Raw genomic sequence first — 13,804 nt, forward strand, 5'->3', positions numbered from 1 at the left:
CCATTATTATGCTAACTTGAGTTAGATTCTGCTCCAAGAGCCTATTTCTCCAGAAGAAAAACATTTAATTACAGTGTATTTTTTTGTGTTGCCATTCCTTGGTGCTCCAGCTGAGCATCTCTGCATACATAGGGAGCCCGCCTTTCCCGAAATTGGCTTGAGGGGGTCAGGAGAAAACCCGGAACAGCATAGAGGAGCAAGAGAGTGGCCAGTGGTCAGGATATCTTGTTTGATATTCTTCTTTCTGTTGGCAGAGCGGATAATTCCATTAAGTATTTATTTTTTTAAAAAAAATCTACTGGAAAATGTTACTGAAACAAAGTTTCCGCCTTGTAATGAAACAGTTTTTATAGTGGTCCTTTGAAGATGAAATGTCAGGTGGCAGGTTCATGTGAGCTTTCCATTTTATTGTCCCCTTTGTGTGTTAGCGTTGGAAAAGATGCTCTTTTCCATTGCTTATCAGTTAAACAGAAGCACTTCTGTGATTTGGAAAATATAAATTAATGGCAGTGCTCAAGCTAGAGCAAGTTGTGGCAATGACTTCATGCTCGTGTATCTAATTGCATTGAACTAAGCAGATCCTTTCTATCCAGACTTAAGATGTCATTGCGATTCACTCATCTTGTATCTGGTTAAAGTGCTAGTGTTGAACTTCACTGGCCTAACAAGGTGCATTCTTCAATAGAGTTGTATGTTGTTGTTTAGTCGTTTAGTCGTGTCCGACTCTTCGTGACCCCATGAACCAGAGCACGCCAGGCACATCTGTCTTGCACAGCCTCCCGCAGTTTGGTCAAACTCAACACTATCCGACCATCTCATCCTCTGTCATCCCCTTCTCCTTGTGCCCTCCATCTTTCCCAACATCAGGGTCTTTTCCAGGGAGTCTTCTCTTCTCATGAGGTGGCCAAAATATTGGAGCCTCAGCTTCACGATCTGTCCTTCAGGATCTGTCCTTCCAGTGAGCACTCAGGGCTGATTTCCTTAAGAATGGATAGGTTTGTTCTTCTTGCAGTCCATGGGACTCTCAAGAGTCTCCTCCAGCACCATAATTCAAAAGAGTTATATAGCGTGTTTTATTTAATGTTTTGTCAAATTGTGCATATCACAGAACAGTGTTCTGTCATGAGGGTCAAGCCAAGCTCATCATTTAAAATAATAATGATGTACAAGGTGTAGCGCCCCCCCCCCCCCGATTTACTAGGACAAATGACACATGATGCTAAAAGTGTCCTTAGTAACTACTTCAAACTTTTTCCTAAGACTCATAGCTCATGGAGATCACAGCTTGGGAATAAACACTTAAATTCTCCGTCCACACTGCTGTCCTGGTGAAACTGCTATTAAATTGCTTTAAAGACTTCATGTAGCTATTAATAACACATTTAGCCTGACATATAGTTTTGCCTTAAAAGAATGGGCAGAGAATTCTTGAGGATGCAAGAAACCTAGCCTATTTCACAGAATTCGAGGAGATGCTGAATGTCTGCATTTCAGCCCACTGGTGCAGCAACATACTAATTTTGTATCAGCATGCCATTTTTTTAAGTAATGTATCAGTATCAATATTTGCCTAGTATATAGGCCAACTTAACTGCGGTTCCATGATTTCTGAACCAGACATAATTATGTGTAGAAACTTAAATGATCCAACTAGGAATTTTAGTAAATCAACTGATTAATCAGCTAGCCAATTAAATCATGACTAATGCTCAGTAGCAGTGCTGTTTCCTGAATATTAACTGATGGTAACTTCATTTTGACTAAGTATAGCATGTGTGTTGGTTTTAGAAGAAGAACATGCATCTTTTAAAAAAAAAATGTAAGGAAGCTTGATAATGTGTTTATAGTGTCTGCTCAGTTAGATAATACACTGTATTACCTTTTAATTTGGTGAGTGGCTCTCCTATTCAAGGCTTCTTAAAGCAATTTAATGTTATAATATTAATTAAGAACTGATTATCAGTTTTGCTGCAAAATTGGCCATGAAGATGTGACGTTGAATGAGATTAAATTATATTCCGTTACCCCCCATGATCCTTAAGGACTGGGTGAGCTGCAGGCAATTCAATGAAAGTAGTAATTTTCTTTGCTGCTTGCCTATATCTTTTTTCTGTCTCTGATCTTTGTCACTGTTTAGTTCTACAGTTGTAATATTTGCATAGCCTTGTGAGATCCTATACTTAAATCCAGCATGCTGTTTTCTTTGCACTGAGCCGCTATACCAGAATGCAGCAGAATAGTTATCGTGTTTACTCACTTTGTCGAATGTTAAGGCCTTTATCTGGACACTTGGTCCTGTTTAAAATACAAGGAGTGGGGAGAAGAAACAGGGCCTTTTCATTGGTGGCTCCTCTTGCTTAAACCTGTTTAACCAGGCAAGTTCCCTGGTGAATGTCAGAAGGTTCCCAAAGACCTTCCTCTCTAGGAGTGCCCCTTGGGTGAGTGATTCTGGCTCTTTGCTTCACATTAGTTTTAGATTTTTAGTGCTCAGCGATTATCAATTAAGCTGTCTAAAAGAAAAACTTGGCCAATAAATAATTCCATGCGTAATAAGGAACTTGTTCTCCAAGTGTGGATCCTTGTGTAGCCAAACTGGCAGGTATCAGCACATCCTGGGAAGCCCTAGCATTTTGAAGTATGAAAAATCTTCAGACCAAAATAAACCAGTAAGGATTGAGCGTACTCAATGGCCACAGAATGCGGAGTGTTTAGGGGTGGAAAACCAAGATGGGAGATTTCAGTAGAGCATCCTAGGAAACGGGATGGCTGCCTGGAAGGAACACTGAACAGGAGCACTGCACACTGCAATGTTTTGACTTCGGTCTTCCATGATCTGCTTCCACCTCTCCACCCGCTTTCTTCCTGTGTTGAGCAAGAAGGTCTGAAGAGGGGTTCTGAGTGCGTTTGACTTGATCCCCATGCCCTATCTTCTGCTTACCCATAGTTTATATTGTGGCATTATTTCAAAAAGCAAGGCTTTTAGGGAAGCATCCGGATTATACATATTGAGACCCTGACATTGTCTTTGGGAATATAGCTCTGTGGCATTGTTTGGGGCTTTTGCTTAGGAAATTGGATGGAGAAGTTACGCTGACAAAGATTCGGCATGCTAAAAGGAAGCTTCCATGCCCCAAAGCCACATTTCCTTGCATAAAGCATTTGACCTGGAAGAAAGGGTCTTTTATAGCACTTAATGGTCGGGTTTTAAAAGGGGAGCAAAGCAGACCATTAGCAAACCACCAACCTTGAAAGAGCGCAGAGACAAAAGGCCCTGTTAGCGTTACAAGGGAGCTAAAAGCTTAAGCATCATGCAGTCCTCTTTGGGAGATGCTAGAAAGCATCATGCACAGGAAGCCCAGGAGCTGTGCGCACATTTCTTTACACTTTTGCTTTGGATAAAAATGTGTTTTACATGTAGCTAGTTAATAATGGAGTGAGAACCCCAAGTTTATATTCTTTACCCAAGGCTTGACTTTTCAAGGGAGTCCCTCTTGCTGCTGCTCCTCCCATCTGAGGTGAGGCAAGTGGTGAGAGAGAGAAGGCTGTTGGCCATGAGGGCTGTCAACGGTTTGTGCTGTCTGAGGCGGTGTGCCCCTGAATACCCATCGCCATAGGTGTAGCCAGGATTTTTGTTGGGGGGAGCAGGCCTTTTGTTGAGGGAGCAGAACCTCAAGTTTGCTATGTATTTTTATTGGTTTTTATTGATTGGGGGGGGGACTGCCCCTCCTTGGCTATGCCCATGCCCATTGCTAAAGATCACAAGTAGGGAAAGCTCTGTGGCAATCAGATCCTGCTTGCAGGTTCCCCATATGTGTCTGATTGGCCACTGTGAGAACAGAATGCTGGACTAGATGTTCCCTTCTAATCTCTTACAGTCTTTGTTGTTGTGGCATCCAGTTTGTGGAGCTCTCTCCCGAGGAGTCTCTCACCCTGAGAAGAGAGGAATAGAAGAGGGAGGGAGGGAGGGAGGGAGGGAGGGAGGGAGGGAGGGAGGGAGGGAGGGAGGGAAGAAAAGAAGGAAGGAAGGGAGGGAGGGAGGGAGGGAGGGAGGAAGGAAGGAAGGAAGGAAGGAAGGACAATTTCCATCTGTCAGTTACATACAACAAAATTATTCAAAATATTCTCTCTAGGCTAACATCCAGCGGTTCTACCTTCTGGTAATGGTAGTAGTAGTAGCAGCAGTAATTATTATAATTTATACCCCACCCATCTGGCTGGGTTTCCCCAGTCACTCTGGGTGGCTCCCAACAAAATATTAAAAACACAATGAAACATCAACCATTAAAAACTTCCCTAAACAGGGCTGCCTTCAAATACTTTCCCATTCTTCAGACCTAAACATCTCAAGTTCATTCATTTTCATTTCCCAGGCTGTGACTTCTCCCATTGGGTCATCTTGGAATTTGAAGTACCAACTTTCATTTTTAAAAAAGTAATATTTTAGGTTTTGTGGTTGTGAAAGCATGGTGACCTTGAAGCTGAACCATTAGCACAAACTAATACTTTGAAATATTAACTTTTTGAAAGCATCATTAAGCTTGGCTTCTTCTTTTTAAGCAGTAGAAGAAGAAATAGGGGACGTACCAGTCAGTTGAGCTAACAGTTGGTGCCCATGTGTTGCTTCAGTTAGCCTGAATCATGAGTATATTATCTTGACACAAAATAAAAAATGCATGGAAAAGAGAGAAAGTGCCTCACGTCACTCACATTTATGTGTAACTCATTTCTTGGAAATCTTTGCAGTTATTTAGCTGCTGTACAAAGAATCTTAGCGGTGAAAATCTTGGCAAAATGTCTGCTCAGAATGGCAGAAAGCACAATTATTGGAAGGGAGGGGAAGTTTTGGTGCAGGTGAGTAGCATGTGAGAGATATAGATTCATTATTCCTACGTGCCCACTAAGTTCCCTGGGGTGACCCTGGGCAAAGTTGCTCAGCCTAGCTCACCTGAGAGCGCTTGTGATGCTCTTTGTACACTGAAGTTGGATATAGGATAACAATAACAAGGTAGATTGTGTGTGGCTTCTGAATGGCCTCTATAATTGAAACCAGAAAGGTACTTGTAGAAGGATGATGAAGATGATGACGATGATGTTAATAATAATAATAATAATCATCATCATCATCATCATCATCATCTGCCCATCTGGCTGGGTTTCCCAAGCCACTCTGGGCGGGTTCCAACAAAATATTAAAATACAATAGTCCTTAGATATTAAAAGCTTCCCTAAACAGGGCTGCCTTCAGATGTCTTCTAAAAGTCTGATAGTTGTTTTTGCCTTTGACATTTGGTGGGAGAGTGTTCCACAGGGCGGGTGCCACTACCAAGAAGACCCTCTGCCTGGCTCCCTGTAACCTCGCAGTGAGGGAACCGCCAGAAGGCTCTCAGAGCTGGACCTCAGTGTCTGGGCTGAATGATGGGGGTGGAGACACTCCTTCAGGTATACTGGGCCGAGGCCGTTTAGGGCTTTAAAGGTCAGCACCAACACTTTGAATTGTTCTTGGAAACATAAGGTAAAGGTAAAGGTACCCCTGCCCGTACGGGCCAGTCTTGACAGACTCTGGGGTTGTGCGCCCATCTCACTTAAGAGGCCAGAGGCCAGCGCTGTCCGGAGACACTTCCGGGTCACGTGGCCAGCGTGACATCGCTGCTCTGGCGAGCCAGAGCCGCACACGGAAACGCCGTTTACCTTCCCGCTGGTAAGCGGTCCCTATTTATCTACTTGCACCCGGAGGTGCTTTCGAACTGCTAGGTTGGCAGGCGCTGGGACCGAGCAGCGGGAGCGCACCCCGCCGCAGGGATTCGAACCCCCGACCTTTCGATCGGCAAGTCCTAGGCACTGAGGCTTTAACCCACAGCGCCACCTGCGTCCAGTTGGAAACATACTGGGAGCCAATGTAGGTCTTTCAAGACTGGTGTTATCTTGGTCTGTCAAATATTGTGTTTTTCATATGAAAGGACATCAAAAAACATAGAAACCTTGACTTGAAAATAGATTTTTTTTAATACATTTAATCAATTATATAAGACATATTACTGTACTATTGAAGCTTACATAGTCTCCTTTTACTTCCTAAGCAGCCAGAGATTCATCACCTAGAGCCAAACTTGAAATAGTGGCTTTTTTTTCTTATGCCCAGAGTACCTCTTCTGCCTAGAATTTTTTTTCTTGGAAAAACATTAAAAAGTAAACAACCAAATTGAACAATTGCCACATAAATCATAAGATCCAAAATGAAAGTACAGAAAATTAACAGCGACACCCACCCCCAAACAAAACCCCCTAAACAATATTCTGTTCAGCAGCCTCAGCTTTTGCAGCTGGAGTCAGTCCAGGCCCTGCCCTCCCAGGCGGGTGGAAAAAGGCAGGGAGCAGGTCTTCCAGGACTCAACAGTCAAGATTCTTGATCCCCCCTCCGCTCAGAAAACACCATTTATATTGTTCTGTATAATACCTGTACAAAAGATGCAAAACAGGTTTTATAAACAACAACAATTGATTTGTTTCAGTAGCCTAATTTGGAAATAGAAGTTACTCAGAGATCTATCCTGCATAAACAAAGCTCAATCATCTTTTGTATGAGCCTTGTTTTGTGGCTCTTGTATCAATATTATTTACTTTTCTCTTCCTCTGATTAAATGTTTAGATTCATATCAGATTGAAAATGCTTCTCTGTAATTATTTCTGCTTATACTGGGGAAGGATGACTTAAGTAACCAGTATTGTTGTACTAGAAAGCAAAAACATCGCATCTCATTTTGTTTTGTTGCTTTTAATTAAAAGCAGCTACTCAGTTGAATCTATACACCTATGAAATAAATGGCTTCGTAAAATACACAGCAGGGCCAGCAGGAGGTGAGAAAATAAGCTTAGAAATGAAGGACAGAGAAGTTGTGCCAATGTGGAAATACAATTCTCCTACATCAGGGCCAACTCCATTTCCTCTTTTCAGATTTCCCCCCACTTTACCGCAGGTTCAAAACCATGAATGTTACTGTTTTCTTGGCAGCTCAGGATGAACTTTAATGGATTTAAGTGTTTCTGACTTGGCACATAACCCACTTGTAACAAAGCACAAATTTCAAAAGAAAACAGATTTACTGCCATTCAACATGAATTTATTCCATATATATCAGATTCACATCACCCTTTATGAAAGCAACCAGTGGTTTTTTTTTCTGGGGGGGCGGGACGCAGGGGTATGCATACCCCTAAACATTTTGTGAATCTAAGTTTGGCCTCATTGAGGGGCAGTATTTTAATACGAGTAGGAAAATGAGAGTACCCCTAAAATTTTTTTTTAGAAAAAAAGCACTGAAAGCAACACACACTTCGTGGAGGGCCCTGTGTTGTGTGTACACAGAGAGATACAGGCACTTTTTCGGGCAGCCTTTTTACAGCACCAGCATTCTCATAAACTGTAGAAATGTTCATCCAAATGCACATAATTGTGGTATACAGTAGTTGTTGCTGCTGCTGCTGCTGCTGCCACCACCATGTTCATTTTGTGCCAGCCATTAGTTACTGAGAAATAAATGAGTAACTGCCCTGCTGAGGTGGGGTGATAAATGGAGGAATGATACAAAAAGCAGAAAATTTGCCAATGATGTGCTTGATCTTTGGAGTTGATCAAGAAAACCTATGTAAAAGCAGGATGTACTAAAAAAAAGAGGCCAAGGGAAACTGCCTGTCTGGTAGTATTGCTGACAAGGGTGTCCTGTCATTGTACAAACTGTGACTTTTTGGTGCAGCTGGATTCCTGAAAAATCTAAGGTTTTTTTTCCTGTTTCCTTTGCTGCGATTGAATTCCTAGCTCTGACTGTTGCAGAGATGCATTTTTAAACCGTGTGTGACTCAGGCCTCATGCAGCTGAGTTGTGTGGGTGGATGCAACTTGCATTTGAAGAGAAGTGTTATGATTTAAACAGAAATAGAGATCTAAGGGCGGCAAGCAGTTGGTCTTGTGTTCTTTTGCCGTAGGAACCTGGAGGTAGTACTGCAGGCCAATTACACATCTTGTTAAAATAGGCCTCAGGGCTTGGTTTTTCAACCTGCCCATGCTGCAAAGCCAAAAAGATGTAGACTGTGATACTTTGTGCATTCACAATTTTTAGGCCAATAAGATACATCACCTGAGTCATGCCCAGAAGAAAAGCTTGCCTGACACTTGCTTTGGTGGTGTTTCACTGCCAAGTGAAGGCCCTTTTATTTTCCCAGGCCTTTTAATCTATTTAAGATTTTTTAAATCAAATCTCTGCAACTTGTCTTTCTTCTGTAGCATACTTTTACCATATTGTTATTTAAGTTCGAATTGTTTCCTTATTGTAAGCCTCTGCTTTAGGACAGCCTATGCAGTCATACCTCGGAAGTCGAACAGAATCCATTCCGGAAGTCTGTTCAACTTCCAAAATGTTTGAAAACCACTCACTTCCGGTTTTCGATCGTTCGGGAGCCAGAACGTTCAACTCCCAAGGTGTTCAGGAGCCAAGGTACGACTGTAAACTTTTCAAGCAAATAAGTAAATAAATAGTTCAGCTTCCCCACAGCGGCGTGCCCTGAAGCTGGAGGAGGAGAAAGCTACCCATGGCGGACATTCGGCGTGCCACCAACCCACGACTCCCAAGCTGTCAAAACGAAGTGAGAAGGGGCAAATGCCACCAGCAAAGCAGCATAGCTCCCCCCCCCCCTTACCCCAAAGGCTCGGGGTAGTCTTGGGAGTCGCAGGGGGGGCGGGCTGAATCTCACCCCCCTCAGTGAGGACACCCGGGGCGGTCTGCCCCCGCCACCCCCCTTCCTATGCCCCTGTTTTCCCCCACCAACCTGGTGCTCTCCAGATGTTTTTTCTCTCCTGCTTCCCTCAGCCTCAGCAATGGTCAGGGACCGTGCAGAGTTGTAATATCTGACAACCTCTGAAGGGCTTGAGGCTGGGGAAGGCAAATGTTTTCTTTAAGCAGCATGAGCCTCCCTTTATCAGCAAGGCATTTAAGGAATAAACAAAGATTTCTCAGCAAGAAAGAGAATGATTTAGAATTCAGTAACAGTAAAAGTATGTTTTACTGTACAGTAACAGAAGTATGTTTTTTTTTTACTCCAGCTCTTCTTCCTTTGATACGAGCTGTTATGGCTAGTATGAATTTAGGATGAGTTTTAACGCAGCAAGCGTCCTCATGCCCAGTTAGGCCAATGGTGCGCCTAAAACGGCACTGGTACATTCTTTACTTTAAATATATCTAGGTCCCTTTTGGTTTCTTTTGAAATTGATTAAATTAGTTTACTTGAAATCAGTGGAAACATCAATTGATTGTCATGTTTAAAATACATATTTGCCATTCCGGAGCGCTGCAGCTTAAAACAAACCGTACACTCTTGCCATTTCAAATGTCCCTCATTACAAAGCTTTGCTTTTCTTTCTTCTGCAAGGAGCTGCTTTCTTGTTAAAGACTTCTAGAATTGCACTAACTTGTTTCATGCATTCATTTGTTGTTGTTTTGGAGCAAAATAAAGTTCAGCGTGTAGCAACAACCACGGCTGACCTTATGAAAACACTGTTGCCAAGCAGAAGAGCATTTTCCCCTTAGCAACAAGAGTTTTGCAGCAAGGAAAAGCAATTCAATACCTTAGCTCCAAGGTTTATTTGAGGGCGACAGGGCGGGAGGGTAGGAACAATGAGGATTGGACTCTTCACGATAGCACAGCTGCATTTATATAGTGTACTAGAGAGTTTGCATTGTACAATCAAATAGACAGGAACAGGCATGAAAAACAAACATAATAACATAGTCAAGACATACATTGCATACAAACAGTGTTCCACTGTCTAGTTTAGTTCAGTTCAATTCTTTTATTGTGAGGCCTTGCAAAGTTTACTTTTTAAAAATAAATAAATAATCCTTTTCTTTTTCCTTTCAGAAGAGAAACAAGTAACTGTTTTGAAATCCATCTCTAAAGAAATAATATATTCTGTTGATAGCCTTCCCCTGGCATATTGAGGATTTGGACCTGGGGGAGAGAGAGATGGTTCCTTATATTTATCAATAATCCACCAATAAAAGAATTCAAAATAAATTATCTGGTGAGGTTTTGCCCAAAATATTAGATGTAGAATCTAGAACTATTTGAATAAGCTGTAATTTTGCCATTGACCAGAGGGATTCTTGAAGATCCTAGATAAAGTAGGATCACTAATACCCAATAATGTAAAAAATATATTGTGTTTCAATGTAGAATGGATATTATATTCCAATAGCCTTAACTGGCATGAAAATATAGTTTGACTACCCGTTAATTTTTGTCAGTTTTTATTATTTGAATGCAAAGTTCATTTATTGTGAGTCAGGTGGAGATGAAGGATTAGCAAGGAATGTTTGCATTCTAAAACCCTCTTGGGTTTGTTTTCTTTACTACATTCATATTTTCAAATCTGAATGCCGCTTTTAAGATTTTATCTCGTTTGCCCAAAGCACTTGCCTGATTAGAATAAACAGATTAAATGTCACATGTGCCCTTTCTTCAAATGAAAGCACTAATAAATAGTTTCCTGGATCATTTCATGCTTCCTTTAGAGAAGCAGCCATGCTACTCCTGCTACCCTTTTAATCCGCTAGATAGACAATAAAATCCCTAAGAAGGAGGAGATGTCTGGATTCATTTATTTGCTAATATACTTTTAACCTTGCCCTCACAGTCGGTACGAAACCTGTACCTTTCTCTGTATGTGCAACTAATACAGCTGGAATACCCCTCCCCTTAATACTAATTTAGAATACTAATATTCCAAGCATAGTCACATCACAGAGTTGTTATAAAGGCATTGTTATTTTAAAAAATGCTAGTTATCCAGTATGGTTGAATTCTGAAGGATAAATAAAATCTAATGGTGCTTTAGGTATAGTGGCTGACTGAAAAGAACTCTTTTTATTTAAAGGTATACTGTGTATAAACACAGCTCACTAAAGTACATTCTGCTCATTAAGAACAATCAACAGAATGGGAAATGTCACCTTTATATACCTTAGAGCAGTGATTTTCAACCAGTGTGCTGTGGGCAACACTGGCCTCTGTCCCTCTTTCCTTCTCTCCCTCCTCTGATGCCCTCTCACATCTCTGCCTCCCAAAGGCTTGCACAGCTGTTTGTTGCAGTGGCCCTGGCTACAAGCTCCCCAGGCGAATGGTGCCTCTGGGGCTGGCCAGGGGGTGCTGGTTTCCAGGAGCTGAATTGGCCTTGGAGTAAGCAAGTAAGCAGGTGAGGGAGCCCAGCCAGCCAGTCCGCCAGCCCTTGCTGTTGGGAATGGACAGACAAGTCCCAGGCACCCTGTGGGGCAGTGTGAGGAGGCACCTCTCTTTGGGGGCAGCTCAGAGACCGGGGGTGGTGGCAGCAGCTGCCCGGAGGACTCCCAAGGAGAGGGGAGAAGAGAGGCTGAGGAAACACTCCACAAGGAAGGGTGTTTTTCAAAGGGTGAGAAGCTGCCAGCTCTGCAGGCAAGGGGTGACACAACTGGGTTCCTGAGCCCCACAGGGGTGTTGCAGAAAGAATGTAGTTGGTCAAGGGAGCCGTGGACTCAAAAAGGTTGAAAACCTTTGCCTTAGAGTGAATGTCCCGGAGGGAGGGGAGTGGTTCTTAGTATGCATAGTGTACCGTGATCTTTACATACTCATTTAATTTGTTTTCTGTGTTTACAAAGCATACTTTATAGCCACTTGCTGTTCTGTTTGTTTTCTCAAAAGGCTAGCTTCTACCTGCCAGAATTTGAAGTGGAAAGAGTCCTCAATTGACTAATAGGTGGATGATCTCATTATTCTAGGAGTTTAAAAAGCTTGCCCTTGTTTGAGAATACCAAAGAGGAAACTTCCCATTGGGAAAAATAATCCTGTTTTATGGGGGCGTCCTTCCCTCTTCCAAAAAAAAAAAAATTGGTTCCCAACAATTGCTTGACACAGAGGTGGAATGCCTCCCTTCCACTGAATCTAATAATTGCACATTAATGTGTACAACTGAACTGTTTATTTGTGTGTTGATGAAGAATGCATACTGCTTGCCTTAACTGTAATGGAAAATTGCAAGAAGTGCTGTTGAATAGCTGCCTTTTCCTCCAGGATTGCACAGCCTACACTTGCCCTTTAGGAGTTCCTCTCAGCTAAATCACCGGAGGCTCAGCCTCTGCACACATACATCTTCCGTTCATTTTCCATTTTAGCATGTGCTCTTCCTCTTACAGAATCTGCCCAGAGCGCAGAATCCAAATATTTTGGGATTTGGTAACGGCCCAGCCTTGTTGCCATGGTCTTCTCATTTGCCCTGACCGAAGAATGTGCTCTTCTCTTTTTTTAAATTTGCAGTATTTCATTGCCGTTCCCTCAAGCTCTTTCCCATGGCCCTCTTTTCTCTGCTCGCTGCAGGCTTTGATACTTCACCAGCTTGGAAGGTACAGCCTGGCCGAGAAGATCCTTAGGGATGCTGTCCAGGTGAACTCCACGGCCCACGAGGTTTGGAATGGCCTCGGGGTGGTTTTGCAAGCTCAGGGCAATGACGATGCGGCGACCGAGTGCTTCCTGACAGCGCTGGAGCTCGAGGCCAGCAGCCCCATTGTCCCTTTCACCATCATCCCTCGAGTCCTCTGAAAGGCTGTCCGGGTAAATTGATGAATCATCATGTGAGAATGTTAGGAAGCATGCTGCGTAAGCCTTCCTCCTGATTCAAAGGGCGGCTCTTCAGGCTGAGAGGGAATGCAACAAAACAGGCAATCTGCTCATTACTGTGGGGGATTCTGACTGTGGAAGTGATACAGCATCTTATTGTTAATGCAGAGAAATAACTAACCAGAAGTGTGGGGGAACCACACACATGCCCCCACCCGTGTATCACCTACATCTTCGCCCCATAGTAGTTTTAAAGCCTGACGCTATTGTTCAAATGGGTATTGTGCCATGTTTTATTAGGTGACATCTGAGTGTTATGTAAAACTTTAAATAGAATCAAACACCAACTGTAGAATAATAGATTCGAGTTAAAATTCAGTGGCAGAGCAGCCTATTTTTAACCAAGCCTGTCAAAGACCCGTTCTCTTCATGTCTTTCAACCTCTCTGGGCCCGGAATCAAAATGTGAAATTTGCTGTGCTCCATCTCTGCAGTAGTCCAGGCAGACAAATTAACCGAAAGGTTTATGTTTTTAGTTGTTTATAACTGTGATGTGTAGCTAATTGTTATTGCCTTTATTTAGAAGAGAGGTTGTGTACAAGAATATTTATATTTTACCAATGTATGCCTGTTTAAAAGAAGAAGAAGAAGAAATGAAAAGAAAATATTAGTTATTTAAGTTTAACTTTTTTATGTGAATTCAGAGTTTATTTATCAATGGAAATATGTAAAAATATGCTAAAGACGGAATATTTACCGACATTCCTTATGCATTATAAACCCACTTGGCTCAATGGGAAGATTATGTTAATAATAAAAATGATTTTTGGATGGATATAGTGCTTGTCCTTCGTTTTGAGAGCTGGATGAAAATAATCAGGCTGCCCCAAAATGGCAGTCTGTACCATAACACAGCCACAGCAGAAGATTTGATTAATCTGATACCTCTGTTTTACAAAAAGATGCTCAGAAGAACTTCTAATTGGAACTATTCTAAAATCCAGGGCAAATGCCAGATCTGAGAAAAGGTCAAGATCCACCATTAAATCAGGGGCTCAACTGGGCTTACACATAGCATGCTGGTTCGGTCATGTCAGAATCCTCCAAGAAGTGGTTTTAGAGCATACCATGTGAGATGGGCTAATCTCTGTGACAAACAGCTGCCAGTTG

General features: G+C 42.3%; 1 protein-coding gene across 4 annotated transcripts in view; it reads left to right on the plus strand.

The window, feature by feature from the left end:
• TTC7B (tetratricopeptide repeat domain 7B) overlaps positions 1 to 13,469 on the plus strand; it is an 89,381-nt gene extending 75,912 nt beyond the window's left edge. For all 4 annotated transcript variants that reach the window (XM_081910247.1, XM_081910248.1, XM_081910249.1 and 1 more), the window contains one exon: positions 12,396 to 13,469. In XM_081910247.1, the coding sequence (XP_081766373.1) occupies positions 12,396 to 12,617 (222 nt within the window). In that variant the 3' untranslated portion in view covers positions 12,618 to 13,469. The remainder of the gene's footprint in view (positions 1 to 12,395) is intronic.
• Positions 13,470 to 13,804: the final 335 nt, after the last annotated feature.

Source organism: Podarcis melisellensis, assembly GCF_964234715.1.
Source record: "Podarcis melisellensis genome assembly, chromosome: 1".
NCBI lineage: Eukaryota > Metazoa > Chordata > Lepidosauria > Squamata > Lacertidae > Podarcis > Podarcis melisellensis.